Consider the following 18,402-nt stretch of genomic DNA (forward strand, 5'->3'; position numbering starts at 1 on the left):
AGGACATCAGAGTCGACAGGCAGGCCCTGAGCGTACATAAAGGACTCTGGAGAGCGAGGCTCAGGCCGCGGTCGGGGGCCACCGGGCTGCTCGCTTTCAGTGACCCGTCCGTGTCATTTGCTGCACTCAGAGCAGGAGGACCGAAAACAGACAGGCCTGGTTTGGCGGTTCCTTAGAAAGCTGAGCACAGACTGACCTGACGATCCGGCGCCTGGGACTATGCCCGAGAGGGGAAAGCTGGGGACGTGCCCCCTTGGCGGGGGCATATTTGCTTTGCACTGCTGTGTGCAGGGACAGAAGCCAGACACAGAAAGGACGTCCCACGTGACCGCACGCACAGGGGGTCCCTAGAGGAATCCCGTCCACAGAGACAGAGAGTAGATGGTGGGAGCCGGGGGGGGGGGGAGGGGCGGGCGAGTCAGCACTTCATGGGAACAGAGGCTCAGTCTGGGGAGATGGAAAGTTCTGGAGACGGGTGGCGGGGGCGGCTGCACGACAGCGTGCGTGTGCCTGAGGCTGCTGAGCCGTGCGCTGAATGTGGTGATGATCCTGAACTATCTCTACACGTCATGTAATCAAGGGTGAGGGGAGAGGCCGCCCAGGCCGGGCGAGTGGGAGGGTGGGGGGGGCGCTCACCGGCCCGTCTTTGAGCGACTTCAGGATCTCGCTCCACAGCTTAGTGTTGTTCTCGTCCTCCTTGATGAGGCTGCTCTGCTGGGCCGTGAGGCTATAGGGCTCCACCTTGCTTTTCTTAGGTGTCCCTCGCGGGGACCCAGCGCCGGTCTTGCCCCCTGCTGGGACAGAGCGGAGTGGGTGAGGGCGGGCGGCTGAGCGTGCACGTGGGCGCCGCCCGCAGAGGCACCTACCTCCGGACTTGCACTTCCGCTTGCCCTTGCCCTTCTTGGGGGAGGTGAAGCCCCCCTCCTCGTCCTCATCCTGGTCCTCGTCCTCCTCCTTGGCCTCCCTCTTACTGTTCTCCTTCTCCTTCTCCCTCCTGGCCCGGGCCTCCAGGTAGCCTTCCGGGTACTGCAAAGGGTCAAGTCAGGCGGTGAGAAGCACGGGGTCCGGGGACCGGGGGCCGCCTCGGCCGGCGCCCTTCCTGCCACCTCACCCCATCGACATTCCGTCCCCGGTCCCCGCTCTGGCCTCCAAGCCTTGGACTCCCTCTCCCGGCTCAGCCTCCAGGGAGCCTCGGGCAAATGCACCGCCAACTGTCCAACTTCTCAGGAATAAGAGGGCTGAGGGAGCAGCGTGGCCCTGACGGGGTGGAGGGGAAGCGGTCGAACGGGGGGGGGGGGGGGGGGGGGGGAAACGCCTGGAAAACACTGCGCAGCAGCTCCAGCAAGTGAGAGTCTAATTATCACCCTCGCTATTTACTTCTGTTAAATGTTTATTTCTTTTTGAGAGAGAGAGAGAGAGAGAGCAAGCAAGTGGGAGAGGGACAGAGAGAGAGAGCACACGAGCAAGCGGGGGAGGGGCAGAGCAAGGGAGGATTCAAAGCAGGCTCCGCACTGCGGACTCGGGGCTCGAACCCAAGAACCGTGGGATAACGACCCGAACAGAAGTTGGACGCTCGGCCAGCTGAGCCACCCAGGCAACCCTGTTTCATTCAGAGGTGGGCAAACTCCTCCCCTCCCCAGGCGCCAGGCAGGATTTCTGCCTTCGGAGCCCCGCTGAGGCCCCGGAACGAAAGGGGGCGCCCCGGGAGAACTTCATTTACAAAGAAGTGGCCTCAAGGCCCTTGCTCGCCAACCCAATTTAGAGGAGTCTGGGGCTCCTCTGGGGTCTGACAGGCATTACTGAGTTAGAACCCCATCTCCGAGGCACCTACAGTCCTGTGGGACTTTCTGGGGTTTCATCAAGAGATCGACAAGCTTCTTTAGGAACGCAATCGTTAAGTCGTGAATATTCCGGGAGCTGGTGTTCCCGTCCCCTGGCTGTTTCCCTCTCCTGGCTGTTTCCCTCTCCCGTTCCTTAGCCTCTGAAATTCTCCGAGGTACAAACATCACGTTCAGAAGACGACTCTTTGGTGACCCTCGGCGGAGGGGGGGGGGGGGGGGGCATCTGATTCTCAGTGGCAATTAAGATTCCTTAAATAGTCCCACACCGACTTATCAGCTGTAGAGACTCGCCGTAACGAACAGAAAAGCCATAATTATGGTGCAGCAAAGGCGTGCCCCGCACCGGGTGAGCCCTGGGAGATGGGATTGGGAGGTGGGCGCCCCGGCTGCTGGGCGGAGGTGAGCGAGTGTTCGGAGGGCGTACCCCTCCCCACGTCACACGGGTTTTGTGGGTTTGCCTGGGGGCGCCGTGGAGCCTGGCGAAAAGGAGGAAACCGGATTCCGCGCAGATTTCACACGAACCCCTCCCGGAACACGGCTCGCACAAGGAAGTGTGGTTCTCCACCCTCAAACCACGAACACAAACACCACCCGCCCACCCCCAAAATCCACGGGCTGAACGATCCCAAGGGTACAGCCCGCGAGGGGCAACCAGGTGCCCGGAAGTCATTTAAGATCACAGGAACCTGGGGGAGCTTCCGGCCGGGAAGGCAGGCCCCCACTGGCCGGGCCCTCGCTGCCCGAAGCTCCCTGAGGCAGGCTCTGCCCCGATCCCCAGCGACCGGCCGGGAAGACGAGGCGCGTCGCGGGGCAGCTCCTGGCTCCGCAGGCATTAGGCCAGAGGAGTCCAGAGCGGGGCTCCCAGGCGAGAGACGGCAGGCCCGGCCCGGACGCACCTGCATGGTCAGCCCCAGCTTCTTGATCCGGTCCTTCCCCTCCTTCGTCCAGGGACCGGGTTCCGCGTCGTCCCGCCGGAGCAGGTAGCGCCACACCAGGAAGCCGGACTTGCCCTTCTCCGGCCAGTACCTCACGACCTGCGGGCAGCGCGGCCGCGTCAGCACCGTGTGGGGTCTGGGGCCGCGCGCGGGGCCGGCGGGGGCAGGCAGGGCCGCTCACCTTGTAGATGCCGTCGTACCGGTTGCCCTCGGCGGGGGCGTACTTGCTGTGCTTCCGACCCTTGACGTTCCGCACGACCCGCACCGGCTTCCCCGACCGCCAGTCCTTGGCCTCGGCCCCTTTGCGGTCGTTGATGGGGGCGCTGCAGTTCAGGGCCAGCGCCCTGTGGGGAGAGCGAGGCCCCGTGAGGGAGAGGCCGGCCGGCGTCCCCATGAAAGAGAGGCTCACGCTCTCGCCGCTAGGGCGCGGGCCTGACCTTCTCTGGAAAGAGGGTGTGGCAGATGGGGGTCAGGTTCAAAAGAGATCAGAGCGGGCTAGTGTGGCCCTGACTGTCCTTATGGGAAAAGGGTACGGGGTGGGGGTGGGGGGGGTGTCTGGGTGGCTCAGTCGGTTCAGCATCCGACTCTTGGTCTCGGCTCAGGCCATGAATGATCTCATGTTTCGCGAGGTCGAGCCCCGGGTCCGGCTCTGGGCTGAGCGTGCAGAGCCCCACTTGGGATTCGGTCTCTCTCTGTCTCTCCGCCCCTCCCCCGCTTGCTGTCTCTCTCAAAATAAGTTTTAAGAGCTTTAAAAACGTTGGGGCGCCTGGGTGGCGCAGTCGGTTAAGCGTCCGACTTCAGCCAGGTCACGATCTCGCGGTCTGTGAGTTCGAGCCCCGCGTCAGGCTCTGGGCTGATGGCTCGGAGCCTGGAGCCTGTTTCCAATTCTGTGTGTCTCCCTCTCTCTCTGCCCCTTCCCCGTTCATGCTCTGTCTCTCTCTGTCCCAAAAATAAATAAAAAACGTTGAAAAAAAATTAAAAAAAAAAAAAAAAAAAGGAAAAAGGAACGGAGGCACAGCACCCGGGGGAGAAGCCCGCGTGAAGGAGGCAAAGGCTGGAGGGACGTACCCATGAGTCAGGGACACCAGAGACCGCCAGCGGCTGCCAGCAGCTGGAAGAGGCCGGGGCGGGGATGCTCCCCCACAGGATTCACAGGAAGCACGGCCCTGCCGACCCCGGGATTTCAGGGTTTGGGCTCCAGAATTACGCAAGAACGAATTCCTGTTGTTTTACGAACCACCCGCTTGTGGTGTTTTATGACAGGAGGAGCCGCAGGACACGAACACACCACGCGGAGGTGTGCGAAGCCACGCGGGGCTGGGAGGCCCGTCCCACCGAGGGGCACGGAGGCCCCGGGACAGGCGGACCGGGGGTCAGGCTCAGCACAGACGACCGGCAGCGTCTTCATGGCTCAGAAGGAGAGACGAGCTGCTATGGACACACGCTTCCTGAGGATGACTACAGAGGCGTGGGTCCAGCTCTCATCCCGAAAGTGAGCTCAGGGCAGTCCCCGCACCGTCCAGGCTTTCCTGAACACGGCTCCCAACAGCCACTGAAACTAAGGTACTCCACTAGACAAATAACTGTGTAACAAAGCACCCCCCCCCCGTATTTAGTTACTTGTTCTGTGATTTTGTTTATTTACTTAAGTTTATTTATCTGAGGGGGGGGGAGAGGGGGAGAAAGCGCACGAGCAGGGGAGGGACAGAGAGGATCCCCAGCAGGCTCCGCATCACCAGCTCAGAGCCCGACTCGGGGCTCGAACCCACCAACCTCGAGATCGTGACCTGAGCTGAAGTCGGATGCTTCACCGAATGAGCCACCCAGGCCCCCTGAATTCTGCGATTTTAGACAACGGTATGATAAGTATCACTACGTATAGAGGTGCGGGAGGGAGGGGAGGGGCTCAGTCGGCTAGGTATCTGACTCTTGATTTCGGCTTAGGTCATGATCTTGCGGTTCGTGAATTCAAGCCCCACGTCGGGCTCTGCACTGACATCACGGAGCCTGCCTGGAGTTCTGTCTCCCCCTCTCCACCCCGTCCCCACTCATGCACGTGCGCACGCTCTCTCTCCCCAAAAAATAAACTTTAAAAAGAAAATCTTAAAAATATACACAGGTCACCACACATAAGATTTTCATGCTCTCGTGTCTCACAAACACACTTCCAAAGCAGAATTACGGGGTCACGGGTAAGAACGTTTTCAAGGCTCTCTATACATATAGATAACTTTCCCAGAAGGTGGCACCCACCTGTGTTTCTTTTTTCTTTTATTTTTGAGAGACCGCAAGTGAGCGAGGGGCAGAGAGAGAGAAACAGAGACAGAGAGAGAGGGAGGGAAGGAGAATCCCAAAGCAGGGCTTAAGTTCACCCAGTATGGGGCTCGAACTCACGAACCCTGAGACCATGACCTGAGCCAGAGTCAGATGCTTAACCAACAGAGCCACCCAGGCGCCCCCGCATCTGTATTTCTACCAACGGTGGAACACCAGTCTCGGTCTTGACATTTCTCAACATTTTAGAGGTTTTGGCCAATTTTACAGGGGAAAAAAATAGTTTACCATCACTTCAATCTGTATTCTCTGATTACCAACACGGAGTAAGCTTTCGTGGTCATTAAGGATGTGCGTTTCCTTTGTGAACGACCTGTCTTTTGCGATTCCCTATTAGCTTTTCTTATTGATCTGCAACAGCTCTTTATATACGAGAACACAGCCATCACATACCATGTCCGTAGCAGACTTGTCCCCCAAATAGTCACCTGCCTTTTCATGCTACATATGGGTTTTATTTTTTTTTTTTATTTTTTTTTTTTCAACGTTTCTTATTTATTTTTGGGACAGAGAGAGACAAAGCACGAACGGGGCAGGGGCAGAGAGAGAGGGAGACACAGAAACGGAAACAGGCTCCAGGCTCCGAGCCATCAGCCCAGAGCCTGACGCGGGGCTCGAACTCATGGACCGTGAGATCGTGACCTGGCTGAAGTCGGACGCTTAACCGACTGCGCCACCCAGGCGCCCCATACATATGGGTTTTATTGATGCAACATGTAACATTTAGGTCATCGCATCTCTTGTCATTTTCTCGGTTTCAAGATGCTTTTTGTTGGGGCGCCTGGGTGGCGCAGTCGGTTAAGCGTCCGACTTCAGCCAGGTCACGATCTCGCGGTCCGTGAGTTCGAGCCCCGCGTCAGGCTCTGGGCTGATGGCTCGGAGCCTGGAGCCTGTTTCCGATTCTGTGTCTTCCTCTCTCTCTGCCCCTCCCCCGTTCATGCTCTGTCTCTCTCTGTCCCAAAAATAAATAAAAAATGTTGAAAAAAAAAAAAAATTTTTAAAGATGCTTTTTGTGCTTATAAAATCCGTTGCCGGGGCGCCTGGATGGCGCAGTCGGTTAAGCGTCCGACTTCAGCCAGGTCACGATCTCGCGGTCCGTGAGTTCGAGCCCCACGTCGGGCTCTGGGCTGATGGCTCAGAGCCTGGAGCCTGCTTCCGATTCTGTGCCTCCCTCTCTCTCTGCCCCTCCCCCGTTCGTGCTCTGTCTCTCTCTGTCCCCAAAATAAATAAAAAACGTTGAAAAAAAAAAAAACATTTAAAAAAATAAAATCCGTTGCCAACCTGCAGTGCGGGGTCGGCAATCACTGGCCTGCCACTTGGTTCTGCAAATAAAGTTTTGCCGAAACACAACCATGCTTGTTCATTTACATGGGCTCTGAGGCTGCTTTTGTGCCACGATGGCAGCACTGGACGGTTACAACAGAGACCATGCGGCCCACAAAGCCAAAAGTATCTATAATCTGGCCTTTTAGGGAAAAAGTTTGCTTTAACACATCTGAAGGACTTTAGCAAAAAGAAGATAAAAAAAAATGGACGTTCTTCATCCCTACGTTCTACCACTTTTCCTTTTTTTTAAATGGCAGACTTTTTTTAACGTTTGTTTACTTTTGAGAGAGAAAGAGAGAGAGAGAGAGCACACGTGAGCAGGGGAGGGGCACAGAGAGAGAGAGGACCCGAAGTAGGCTCTGTGCTGTCAGCCCCGACTGAGGCGGGGCTACAACTCACGAACCGAGAGATCATGACCCGAGTTGAGGTTGGACGCTTAACCCACTGAGCCACCCAGGTGCCCCTCCACCGCACTCTTAATGGGACGCTAACTTCCTGGACAGGACACCCCAAAACAGAACCAACCCCACCCCTGTGCAGCTGCCACAGGACGAGGCAGAGGCACGGCTGGCGAAGAAGTAAGAAAACCCGCTTCGGCAAACCTGTTGGTGTTGGTGAGCTTCTGATCACAAGACTGCTCCGCGGTCCGCTTGTTGCCAGAAAGATCTCGACCACCGCTGCCCGTGTACGTGAAAGAATTGCCGTGGTCCTGAAACAGAGAAGGACAGGCTGAGTCCTCCACACACAGGAGCACAGACTCCACTGAAAACAAACCCACACCCACCCGTTAGGATGTCAACAGAGACACAGAACGTGACGAGTGCAGACAGGGACGTGGACAAATCGGGACGCCGTGAGGGACGAGTAAGAACGCAAACTGGCACAGCCACGATGGAAAAGGGTACGAAGGTTCCTTGAAAAGTTAAAAACAAAACTGCCATACGAAGCGGCAGGTCCCACTTCTGGGTCTAGGCCCCAAAGAATTGAAAACGGGGCCTTGAGAAGGTGTTTGCACACCCACGCTCAGGGAAGCACGGTCCACAATAGCTAAACGTGCAAACAACCCCAGCGTCCGTTGGTGGATGAAGGATTAACAGCGTGTCCATCCACACGCCGGAACATGACCCAGCCTCAGGAAGGAAGGACGTCCTGCCGCCTGCCACCGCGTGGACGGACCCGGAGGACACCGCGTGCAGTGACAGGAGCCGGACGGAGAAGGACACGTCCCGCGTGACCCCACGCACAGGGGGTCCCCAGAGGAGTCCCATCCACAGAGTCAGAGAGTGGATGGCGGGAGCCGGCGGGGGGAGTCCGTGCTTCATGGGGACAGAATCCCAGATTGGGACATGGAAGGATCTGGAGACAGACGGCAGGGGCGGCCGTAGAACAGCGTGTGTGTGCCTGATGCCGCTGAGCTGTGCGCTTAGAGATGGTGATGATGATGAAGTTTATGTGCATTTCCCACAGTTTTATGACTCCAGACCATCTCCCCCCCACTCACCACGTCGTCCTCGTATCCCCCCGCCAGGACCAGGGAGTAAGCCCCGTCGTTGCTCCGGCCGTGGATGCCTGCCACATGAGGTCGATGGACCCCCGACTCGCTGACCTACAACGATCACCGAGAAATAAATGGCACCCTCGGAACTGGCTGCGACAGAGACGCTCAACCCCACCACCCTGGCTCCCTCCCACTTTCAAAGCCAGCGGCCGGACTCTTCTGCCAAAGGCGTCATCACCCCTGTTAGGAGAGCCTCTCCCCCAGACACCCCGAGTCTGAGCCACACCCTGGAAGGAACCGGCCTGAAGCCCAGCCCTGCCGCCTTCCCTGGGGGTGGCCCTCGCCCAGGGGCGGGGGCCTCTGAGGCCCCAGAGCCCAGGAAGTCGGGGGTACCTGGACTCTGAACCTCCACATGGTGCCCACGGGGATCCCCGGGATGGGTCCGTAGTGGTTGGACGGGACGATGGTGCACTCCTTGGTACGGCCCACGCACGCCATGCCCTGTCGGTCCGGAAACAGAGGCAAGAGCAGTTTGAGCGCTGGCGGGCCAGGAAGGGGGGCGAGGGGGCGGGGCGGGGCGAGGGGGGCGGGGCTGGGCGAGGGGGCGGGGCGAGGGGGCGCGGCTGGGGGCGGGGCACGGGGGCGCGGGGGCGGAGGGGCGCGGGGGCGCGGGGGCGCGGGGGTGGCGGGGCGAGGGGCGGGGCACGGGGGCGCGGCGGGGGCGGGGCGAGGGGCGGGGCGCGCGGAGGGGGCGGGGCGCGGGGGCGCGGGGGGGCGGGGGCGCCTCACCTTGCCCCAGTCCCGCTGGGAGGAGGACGTGGCCGATGCCATCTTCGCCTTCTTCTTGCTCTCTTTCAGCTTCTCCCCGGCCAGCACCACCTCGCTGGCGTCGTTCCGACACTCGGGGCAATACCTGCGACGGCAGGGGCGTCACCTCAGGCCCGCGCCCGGCCCCTCCCTCGGGCCCCACACCGCGGACACGCCCGGCTCCGGCTCCGCGACTCCCTGCCGTCCTGCGCTGGGGGAGGGGGGGCGTTTCCATTTCGATGCCGGCGCGTTAAACGAGAAGCCCGGCTCACGACTCACGCGTGGCGAGCGACCCCACCGGGCAGGGCAGGGCAGGGCAGGGCGGGAATGTTCCCCTCGCCCCGGAACGTTCTACCGGACGGCAGACGCTCGTCCCTCTCCCACGGGAATTCCCGGGAGCTCCCGACGACGAGGGCAAACCCGGCTGGGATACGGGACACACGCGGGGACGCTCGATGGGCACCTGCTCGCGACCGCAGACTCGGTTTCCCCACCCCGGCGAGGGCGAGGTGTGCGAACGACAGCCACGAGGAGCGGCGGCAACGAGCCCGAACAGGTTGGGGGGGGGGGGGGCCCCGGCCCGGAGCCGAGCCCGTCGCCACCGCCCCGTCCACGTCGACGCGAGCGTGGTGGCCGAGAGGCCGCGCTCCAGACGTGCGGTGATGCCGGCCCCCCCCCCCCCCCCCCAGCCCTGGCCCGCCCGCTCACCACTCGTCCTCCTTGGGGATGCTGCTGAGGGGCGGGCGCAGGCAGTAGGTGTGGAAGGCCATGTCGCACTCGTCGCACATGAGCTGCTTGTCCGGGTCCTGCTTGCCCCCGCACAGGTGGCAGGCGCACACGCGGCAGGCCTTGTTCTCGTCGTCTCTGCAGTGCCTGCACGAGGGCCCGCTCTTCCCTGCGCACGGGACGGCGGGCTCAGCGCGGGCGGCGCCGGCCGGGCACGGTCGGGACGGGAGCCGCACCCCCACCCCACCCCACGCCCGACGCGGAACACGCGGTGGGGCGGGGCCCGAACTCACTTCTCATCGGGTTTTCCACCACGGGGCTCCCCTCGCCCGGGCGCTCGATCTTGAACACCTCGTCCACGAAGATGATCCGACAGTCATTGAGAGAATCGTCCCTGTGAGGCGGAAGCCCGTTAGCGAGACCGGTCCCGCTGGCGGACCCGCCCCGGGGGCCTCGGCGGGGACCCTGCCACCTAAGGCGGCGGCTCGCAGCGCGCACGGGCAGCTCTGGTCCCAATGCTACGGGGGCCGCGAGCGTCCACGGAGCTCCTCCCCTCGCCAGCTCAAGTCCTGCCGGCTCAGAAACCAGACGGAAACGACACGCACACCGGGGTTTCATCACGTGATGCGTCTGAGCGAATAATGTCTAACCTTGCGGCAGGCAAGACCGATCGAATTAGGCCCCACATACAAAACCTAGAGGTAAAGTCTGATTCAATTTTCTGGTCTCGGACTACGAAAACTCTGATAGCTTAAAGGGACCCCCAGTGAGGGGCGCCAGGGTGCTTTACTTAAGTGTCTGGCTTTTTTTTTTTTTTCTTTTTTTTCCCAGAGACAGAGCCGGAGCAGGGGAGGGGCAGAGAGAGAGGGAGACACAGAATCCGAAGCGGGCTCCAGGCTCCGAGCTGTCAGCACAGAGCCCGACGCGGGGCTCGAACCCACAAGCTGTGAGATCATGCCCTGAACCAAAGTCAGATGCTCAGCCGGTTGAGCCACCCAGGCGCCCCCAAGCGTCCCAGTCTTGATTCCAGCTCATGTCATAATCTCACGGTGTTTTTGAGATCAAACATCAGGCTCCAAGCTCAAAATGAAACAGACATTTAAAAGAAAACAATGACCTCCAGGCATCAATCCAACAACTCCATCAACAACGTCCCCAACGGCAACCGAATGTGGTCACCAACATGGGCCACCTGTGGAATTCTACGTTTGCTAACAACCATTCCGGAAAAGTAAAAACGGATGGAACTCGGGGTGCCTGGGTAGCTCACTTGGTTAAGCATCTGACTTTGGCTCAGGTCAGCAGCCTGTGGTTCATGAGTTCAAGCCCTGCATCCAGCTCTGTGCTGAGAGTACAGAGCCTGCTTGGGATTCTCTCTCTCCCTCTCTCTCTGCCCCTCCCCCACTTGCACTCTTTCTCTCAAAATAATAAATATATAAGCTTTAAACAACAACAACAACAACAATGAACTGGGGGCATCTTGGTGGCTCAGTTGGTTGAGCGTCCAACTTCGGCTCAGGTCATGATCTCGTGGTGCAGGAGTTCAAGCCCCACATTGGGCTCCATGCTGACAGCTCAGAGCTGGAGTCTGCTTTGGATTCTGTCTCCCTCTCTCTGCCCCTCCCCCGCTCATGCTCTGTCTCTCTCTCAAAAATAAATAAACATTAAAAACGAAAAAAAAAGCAAGGGGCGCCTGGGTGGCTCAGTCGGTTGAGCATCTGACTTTGGTTCAGAGCATGATCTCTCTATCTGTGGGTTCGAGCCCCACGTCAGGCTCTGTGCTGACACATCGGAGCCTGGAGCTGCTTCGGATTCTGTGTCTCCCTCTCTCTCTGTCCTTCCCCTGCTCGTACTGTCTCTGTCTCCCAAAAAACGAATAAATGTTAAAAAAAAAAAATTTTTAGGGGCGCCTGGGTGGCGCAGTCGGTTAAGCGTCCGACTTCAGCCAGGTCACGATCTCGCGGTCCGTGAGTTCGAGCCCCGCGTCAGGCTCTGGGCCGATGGCTCGGAGCCTGGAGCCTGTTTCCGATTCTGTGTCTCCCTCTCTCTCTGCCCCTCCCCCGTTCATGCTCTGTCTCTCTCTGTCCCAAAAATAAATAAAAAACGTTGAAAAAAAATTTTTTTTAAAAATAAAAAAAAAATTTTTTTTAAAAGCAACGGAATTGATGGGAATGCGTTCCATGTAACCCAACGTACACAGAATATCATTTCAACCCGTGAGGACCGTTACGGCACTGTTAACAAGCTACTTGGTGTTCTTTTCCAGCACAAAGTCCTGACGCCCGGTGTGTGTCTCACACTCCCGGCACGTCTCAGCTCGTGCTGGCCACGTTTTGGTGCTCGACAGCACGAGTGGCCACAGCCACAGCCCTGGGCCACATAGGCCCAGGTCGCCCCACCAGTTCACAGGAAGCCCGGGGGAAAAGGCGCGTAGGAGGCGGTGCTGGGAGGTGCGCAAGGCAAAACCCCGCTGCGGGGATGCTTTGGCACAAACAACCCGGCTTCTGCAACAGAGAGCCCGGTCAGGAAAGGGGGACAGCAAAGGACCGGAGACTGAAAGGGAACAGCAGCTTGAACGATATATGGGAACCTAACTGAAGCCCATGCATGTTACACAGATCCCGACCAAACGGATGGCTGAGGAAAAAAAAGTGAGATAATTGGAAGACGAACCAACAACGGAACACGTTACTAAGAAATTAGGACCGGGGCGCCGGGCTGGCTCAGGCGGTGGAGCATGTGACCCTCGATCTTGGGGTCGTGGGCTCGAGCCCCGCATTAGGCATAGAGGCCACTTAACGTGAATCAGTTAAAAAGTGAAAAAAAATTGTGATTCTTCTTTGCGTTGTGATGATACTATTACAACTAAGTTTCTTAGGAAGAGTCACCTTACGGAAATAACCCGCAAGAGACGCATGGATGCGACGGCTCAATGCCTGGGCGTTACCTCACTACGCTGGGGGCAGTGGCATTGTCAGAGGAAGGAAAGTGACAAGAATCCATTGCTAGTGGACACGCCCTTGCAGGAAGGCGAAGGAAGTTCCTCGACAGGTAGAAAATTATACAGGAAGGCATCTGAGGAGCACAAGGAGGAGAGAAAAACAGAAAGGGCACAAGTGTGGGCACATATGACAGATTAGCCTCCGTGCACGTCCTCAAGGCCATAAGGCAGGACTGAAACACAGATCCTGACACCGTCCGCTTCTCCAGGACTATGAAGGGACAGAAACGAAGACAGGTTTCTACTCTTCACCCCAAGTGGCAAAAGTGACCACCAGTATGTCACGTGTTTACAATGAAATCCAGAGAAACCACTAGGAAAACCATGCACAGCGATACACTCGGGAGACCACACGCAAATCTGCACAGAATCCTGTAACACGTTTTAAGTGACCCACGGGCAACGGAGGAAACAAAGGGGGAACAAAGTCCCAGCACAGCATGATTACCGGAAGCGTGAACGGTCTAAACGTGCCAATTAAGAGGCAAGATGGCAAAGTGGATTAAAAAACAACCCAGTTGTATTCTGTGTATGGGAACGTCGCTTCCAATTCAACCACATCGGTTGGAAAGTCAAAGGGAAGAAAAGGACACAGCATGCAAATGATAACTTGGAAAAGCCAAGCTGGTATATCATACCCTCCCCGCGGAGCCAGGAAAACTAACACAACGGAAAGATCTTTGACCAGGAGGACGGAACTGCCCTAAAGGTGTGTGCACCAGACAAGAGCCTCCCAACTGTGCAAGAGAGGCAGACGCGCCCCACAGCGAGAGCAGGCCTTCGGGCCTTCTGGCCGCAGGGCCGCACGGGGCACCTGACGGAGAACCAGACAGACAAGCAGCAAGGATCAGTAGTGAGCACCAGCAGAGAACAGACTCTCACAGAGTCAAGCAGGACATTCTGCCCACCAACAGAATATACTTTTTTTTAAGGAACCCCAGAATATTCACCAAGTTAGACCCTCCCTAGCAGGGGCCATAAAACAAACCTCAACATATTTGGAAGTGAAATCACACAGAATATGTTCTCTGACCACAATAAAGTCCAGTTAGAAATCAGCAACAGAAGGACAGCTCAAAAGTCTCTGAATACCTGGGAATGAAACTCAATACTTCTAAAGAAGCCAGGAGCCAAAGAGGGAGTCTCAAAGGAAAAAAAAAAAAAAAATTGAACGGTGAAGAAAAAGAAAAAATACAACATAGCAAAATATGTGGAAAGCAGTTAAGGCAGTGCTCAGAGGGAAACGTATAGCACTGAGTGCTGATGTTAGGAAAGAAAACGGCTCAAATCAATACTGTAAGTTGCTACCTCAAGAAACTAGAAAAGGAAGAGAACCCAAAGAAACAAGAAGGGAGCAAATTTAAAAGATGAAAGCAGGGGCGCCTGGGTGGCGCAGTCGGTTAAGCGTCCGACTTCAGCCAGGTCACGATCTCGCGGTCCGTGAGTTCGAGCCCCACGTCAGGCTCTGGGCTGATGGCTCGGAGCCTGGAGCCTATTTCCGATTCTGTCTCCCTCTCTCTCTGCCCCTCCCCCGTTCATGCTCTGTCTCTCTCTGTCCCAAAAATAAATAAAAAACGTTGAAAAAAAAATTTAAAAAAAAATAAAAAAAAAATAAAAAAAAAATAAAAAAAAAAAAGATGAAAGCAGAAATCAATGACATTGAAAACAAGAAAACACAGGGGCACCCGACTTCGGCTCAGGTCATGATCTGGGGTGGGTTCAAGCCCCACGTCGGGCTCTGTGCTCACAGCTCAGAGCCTAGAACCTGCTTCTGATTCTGTGTCTGCCTCTCTCTCTGCCCCTCCCCTGCTCATGCTCCCTCTCCCTCTTTCTCTCTCAAAAACAAACATTAAAAAAAAGGAAACAAGAAAATAGAGACCAGCAATGAAATAACACACTGGTTCTTTGTTAGCAATGACATAGCTGCAGCCTGGCCTGAGCCCCAGGACCTTGCTCCTAAATGCCAGCATCAGCCTCTGCCCTGGTGTCCCTGCTCCCACACTGCCCCCTACAGTCCATTCCCCTCTGGGCCACCAGAGCTAGGATTCTTAACTGTAGGCCAAAGCGTGTGGCTCCTGGGCTTAAACGCTCCAATGGCTGGCCGCGACAGACAATGAACACCAGATCCGTACGTCTCCATGATGCTTGGAGGCTCCCACAGTCTTGGTTCCTCCCACCTTCTTTCCCTCCAGTCCACCCCACTGGCTTTCTCCTCAGACTACAAATGCGCCAGGGATGGCCCTGCCCCAGGACCTTTGCACTTGTTGTACCTGTGCTTAGGACACTGTTACCCAAATACTTGTGTACGTATACATAATACATATGATGGAATATTATTCAACCACAAGAAGGAAATCCTGACACCTGCTACAACGTGGATGGACCCGGAGGACACTGTGCGCAGTGACAGAAGCCAGACACAGAAGGACACGTCCTATGTGACCCCACTCACTGGAGGTCCCGAGAAGAGTCCCGTCCACAGAGACAAAGAGTAGATGGTGGGACCCAGGGGTGGGGCAGGGGGCAGACAGTCAGTGTTTCATGGGGACAGAGTCTCAATTTGGGGAGATGGAAAGTTCTGGAGACAGATGGTGGGAGTAGCTACACAACAGTGTAAGTATGTTTGATGCCCCTGAGCTGTGTGCTTGGGAAGGCTTAACATAGTAAGTTTTCTGTTATATGTATTTTCTCTCTCTCTCTCTCTCTCTCTCTCACATACACACACACACACACACACACACACACACACACACACACACAGAGGCAAGGTAGAGTAGGGCTTGGCACACACTTCCTGCAAAGGGCCAGACGGTAACTATTTTTGGCTTTGCAGGCCACACACTCTCTTTCCCAACTAATCAACTCTGCCCTTGTGACACCAAAGCAGCCACAGATAACCGTTGAAGAGATGGGCGTGGCTGTGTGCCAATAAAACTTTATTTGCCAATGGGGCGCCTGGGTGGCGCAGTCGGTGAAGCGTCCGACTTCAGCTCAGGTCACGGTCTCGCGGTCCGTGAGTTCGAGCCCCGCGTCGGGCTTTGGGCTGACGGCTCAGAGCCTGGAGCCTGCTTCCGATTCTGTGTCTCCCTCTCTCTCTGCCCCTCCCCCGTTCATGCTCTATCTCTCTCTGTCTCAAAAATAAATAAACGTTAAAAAAAAAAAAAAATTTAAAAAAAAAAAACTTTATTTGCCAAAACAGGCAGAGGGCCGGATCTGGTCTGCGGACTACAGTTTGCCAAGCCCTGATGTGGAGTACATCCCTACGTGTGCTTTGCTTCTGTGCGTGTCTATGCCTGCTTATGCGCAGAATATCCCTGGCAGGTCACAGGAAGACAGGCCTCCAGAAAGGACAAGCGGGTGACCAAGGGAAAGAGAAGGGAGAATATTCCTTCGGTACTGTCCGGATTTTGACCCATTTGAGATTATGACTATTCACCAAACGCAAAACAGCACAAAAAAGAGAGAAAGGCAACTTGAAATCTCCACTGTCGGGGCCCGGGGCTCGGAGACGGTCCCCCGAGTGAGCGTGTGGCAGAGGCCGAGGGCCTCCTCCAGACGGCGCCGGCCGGACAGCCGCAGGGCCCGGCGTCTCACTCACCCGAGCCTGACGTTGGCATACAGCTCCCGTGCCGTCCGCGTCTCACGCTTGCGCAGGATTTCCGCATCGTACCAGAAGCCACGCTCCTTGGGGTTGTCGGGGTTATAGTTGAGCATGACCACCTGGCCGACCTCTATCTCCTGCCACTGCAGAATGGTTCGGGCACGGGCCCGCACGTCGCGGGGGCTCATCTGGACCACTCCATTCTCCGGGTAGCTAGGAGGAAAACCCCATGCTCAGATGCCGGGGGGAACACCCGACTTCACTCCCCGGGCAGGAGACAGAAGCCGACGCAGAAAAGGCTGCGCCAGCGTGCGTTTGGGTCACGTTGATCACGGTGGCCTGTGAAGTCCCCTCCCCAACAATCTCTTTGGCAGGTATGGAAAATACACAGCCAGAGAAGACATACCCCGATTACAGAAGGTGCTGTGGGTTCAACTGTGTGTCCCCCAAAAAGATATGTTGGGAGTACTAATCCCTGGTACCTGGGAAGGAGAGCTCACTTGGAAATAGGGTCTCTGCAGATGTCATCAAGTTAAGAGGAGGTCAACACTGTGGGGGGGGGGGGGGGAGCCTAAATGCAATGACCAGTGTCCTTATTAAGAAGAGGAAATACAGGGGCACCTGGGTGGCTCAGTCGGTTAAGCGTCCGACTTCGGCTCAGGTCATGATCTCACGGTCTGTGAGTTCAAGCCCCGCATCGGGCTCTGGGCTGACAGCTCAGAGCCTGGAGCCTGTTTCAGATTCTGTGTCTCCCTCTCTCTGACCCTCCCCCATTCATGCTCTGTCTCTCTCTGTCTCAAAAATAAATAAAAACGTTAAAAAAAAAAAAATTTAAAAAAAAAAAAAAAGAAGAGGAAATACAACACGGGGCTCCTGGGTGGCTCAGTTAAGCGACCAACTTTGGTTCAGGTCATGATCTCACGTTCGTGGGTTTGACCCCTACGTCGGGCTCTGTGCTGACAGCTCTGAGCCTGGAGCCTGCTTCCAATCCTGTGTCTCCCTCTCTCTCTGCCCAACTTCCCCCATCTCCTCAAAAATAAACATTTAAAATTAAAAAAAAAAAAAAAATAGGGCGCCTGGGTGGCTCAGTCAGGTAAGCGTGCGACTTCGGCTCAGGTCACGATCTCACGGTTTGTGGGTTCGAGCCCCGCGTCGGGCTCTGTGCTGGCAGCTAGGAGCCCAGAGCCTCGTTTGGATTCTGTGTCTCCCTCTCTCCCTGCTCCTGTTTTTCTCTCTCTCTCAAAAATAAACAAACATTTAAAAAAGGTGGGGGAGGGCACCCGGATGGCTCAGTCAGTTAAGCAACCAACTTGGGCTCAGGTCCTGATCTTGTGACTTTTGAGTTCGAACCCCGTGTCAAGCTCTGTGCTGACAGCTCAGAGCCTAGAGCCTGCCTGGGATTTTGTGTCTCCCTCTCTCTCCCTGTCTCTCTCTGTCTCTCTGTCTGCCCCTCCCCTGCTCACGCTCTGTCTCCCTGTCTCTCTCAAAATTAAATAAAACATTAAAAAGGTAAAAACAGGGGCACCTGGGTGGCTCCGTCGGTTAAGCGTCCGACTTCCGCTCAGGTCACGATCTCACGTTCGTGGGCTCGACCCCCGCGTCAGGCTCTGTGCTGACAGCTCTCAGCCTGGAGCCTGTTTCGGATTCTGCGTCTCCCTCTCTCTCTGCCCCTGCCCCGCTCGCATTCTGTCTGTCTCTTTCTCTCAAAAATAAATAAACAGTAAAAAAAAGAAAAAAACAAAACAACAAGAAGAGGAAATTTGACAGACGGGAGAGTGACGCGTGAAGACAGAGCCAAAGACTGGAGGGACGCGGACACAGGCCAAGGACTGCCAGCCGCCACCAGAAGCTCTAAGAAGCCAAGAGGGATCCTTCCCTAGAGCCTCCGGAGGGAGCACAGCCCGGCCGGCCCCGTGGTTTTGATCGTGGACTTCTGGAGCCCAGGGCGGGGACAGCACCAACTTCTGTGACTAGAAGCCACTCAGCAGTGTGCCACGTTCTTTGTTGGGGCAGCACCCCCCGCCCCAGGGCTTACTGCAGAGGACATCTGTGGAGGCAAAACACTGCTGCCTGCCTCCCCGTGCCTCTACCGGGAGCGGTTTATGGAGACGGGCTTACCTCGTTACAATAGGAATTCATTATTCCAAACGTGCAAGAATATTCTAGCAGCCTCGAATAAGGCATCAAGTAATTGGGCTGAAGGAAACATTCTACCAACAACGAGGTTACACCTCGGCTGAAGGGGAATCCCTAGATCTATCACGACTGCCCGCAGCGCCTCGTGCCCCATTTTCTCCAGCAAATGTTCGAGAACGAGGGTTGCCGAACTTTCC

General features: G+C 56.5%; 1 protein-coding gene across 5 annotated transcripts in view; it reads right to left on the reverse strand.

Annotated features, from left to right (window-relative positions):
• Positions 1–18,402, reverse strand: part of UHRF1 (ubiquitin like with PHD and ring finger domains 1) — a 38,724-nt gene that overhangs the window by 6,022 nt on the left and 14,300 nt on the right. For 4 of the 5 annotated variants that reach the window (XM_058728356.1, XM_058728359.1, XM_058728355.1 and 1 more), the window contains 11 exons: positions 16,067–16,282; positions 9,761–9,861; positions 9,450–9,636; positions 8,724–8,847; positions 8,328–8,435; positions 7,938–8,042; positions 7,039–7,145; positions 2,958–3,120; positions 2,738–2,875; positions 867–1,026; positions 637–794 (listed from right to left, as the gene is read on the reverse strand). In XM_058728356.1, coding sequence (XP_058584339.1) covers positions 637–794; positions 867–1,026; positions 2,738–2,875; positions 2,958–3,120; positions 7,039–7,145; positions 7,938–8,042; positions 8,328–8,435; positions 8,724–8,847; positions 9,450–9,636; positions 9,761–9,861; positions 16,067–16,282 — 1,567 coding nt within the window. The remainder of the gene's footprint in view (positions 1–636; positions 795–866; positions 1,027–2,737; positions 2,876–2,957; positions 3,121–7,038; positions 7,146–7,937; positions 8,043–8,327; positions 8,436–8,723; positions 8,848–9,449; positions 9,637–9,760; positions 9,862–16,066; positions 16,283–18,402) is intronic. The other variant, XM_058728357.1, reaches the window with a different exon arrangement.

This window comes from Neofelis nebulosa, chromosome 4 (genome assembly GCF_028018385.1).
Source record: "Neofelis nebulosa isolate mNeoNeb1 chromosome 4, mNeoNeb1.pri, whole genome shotgun sequence".
Taxonomy (NCBI): Eukaryota; Metazoa; Chordata; class Mammalia; order Carnivora; family Felidae; genus Neofelis; species Neofelis nebulosa.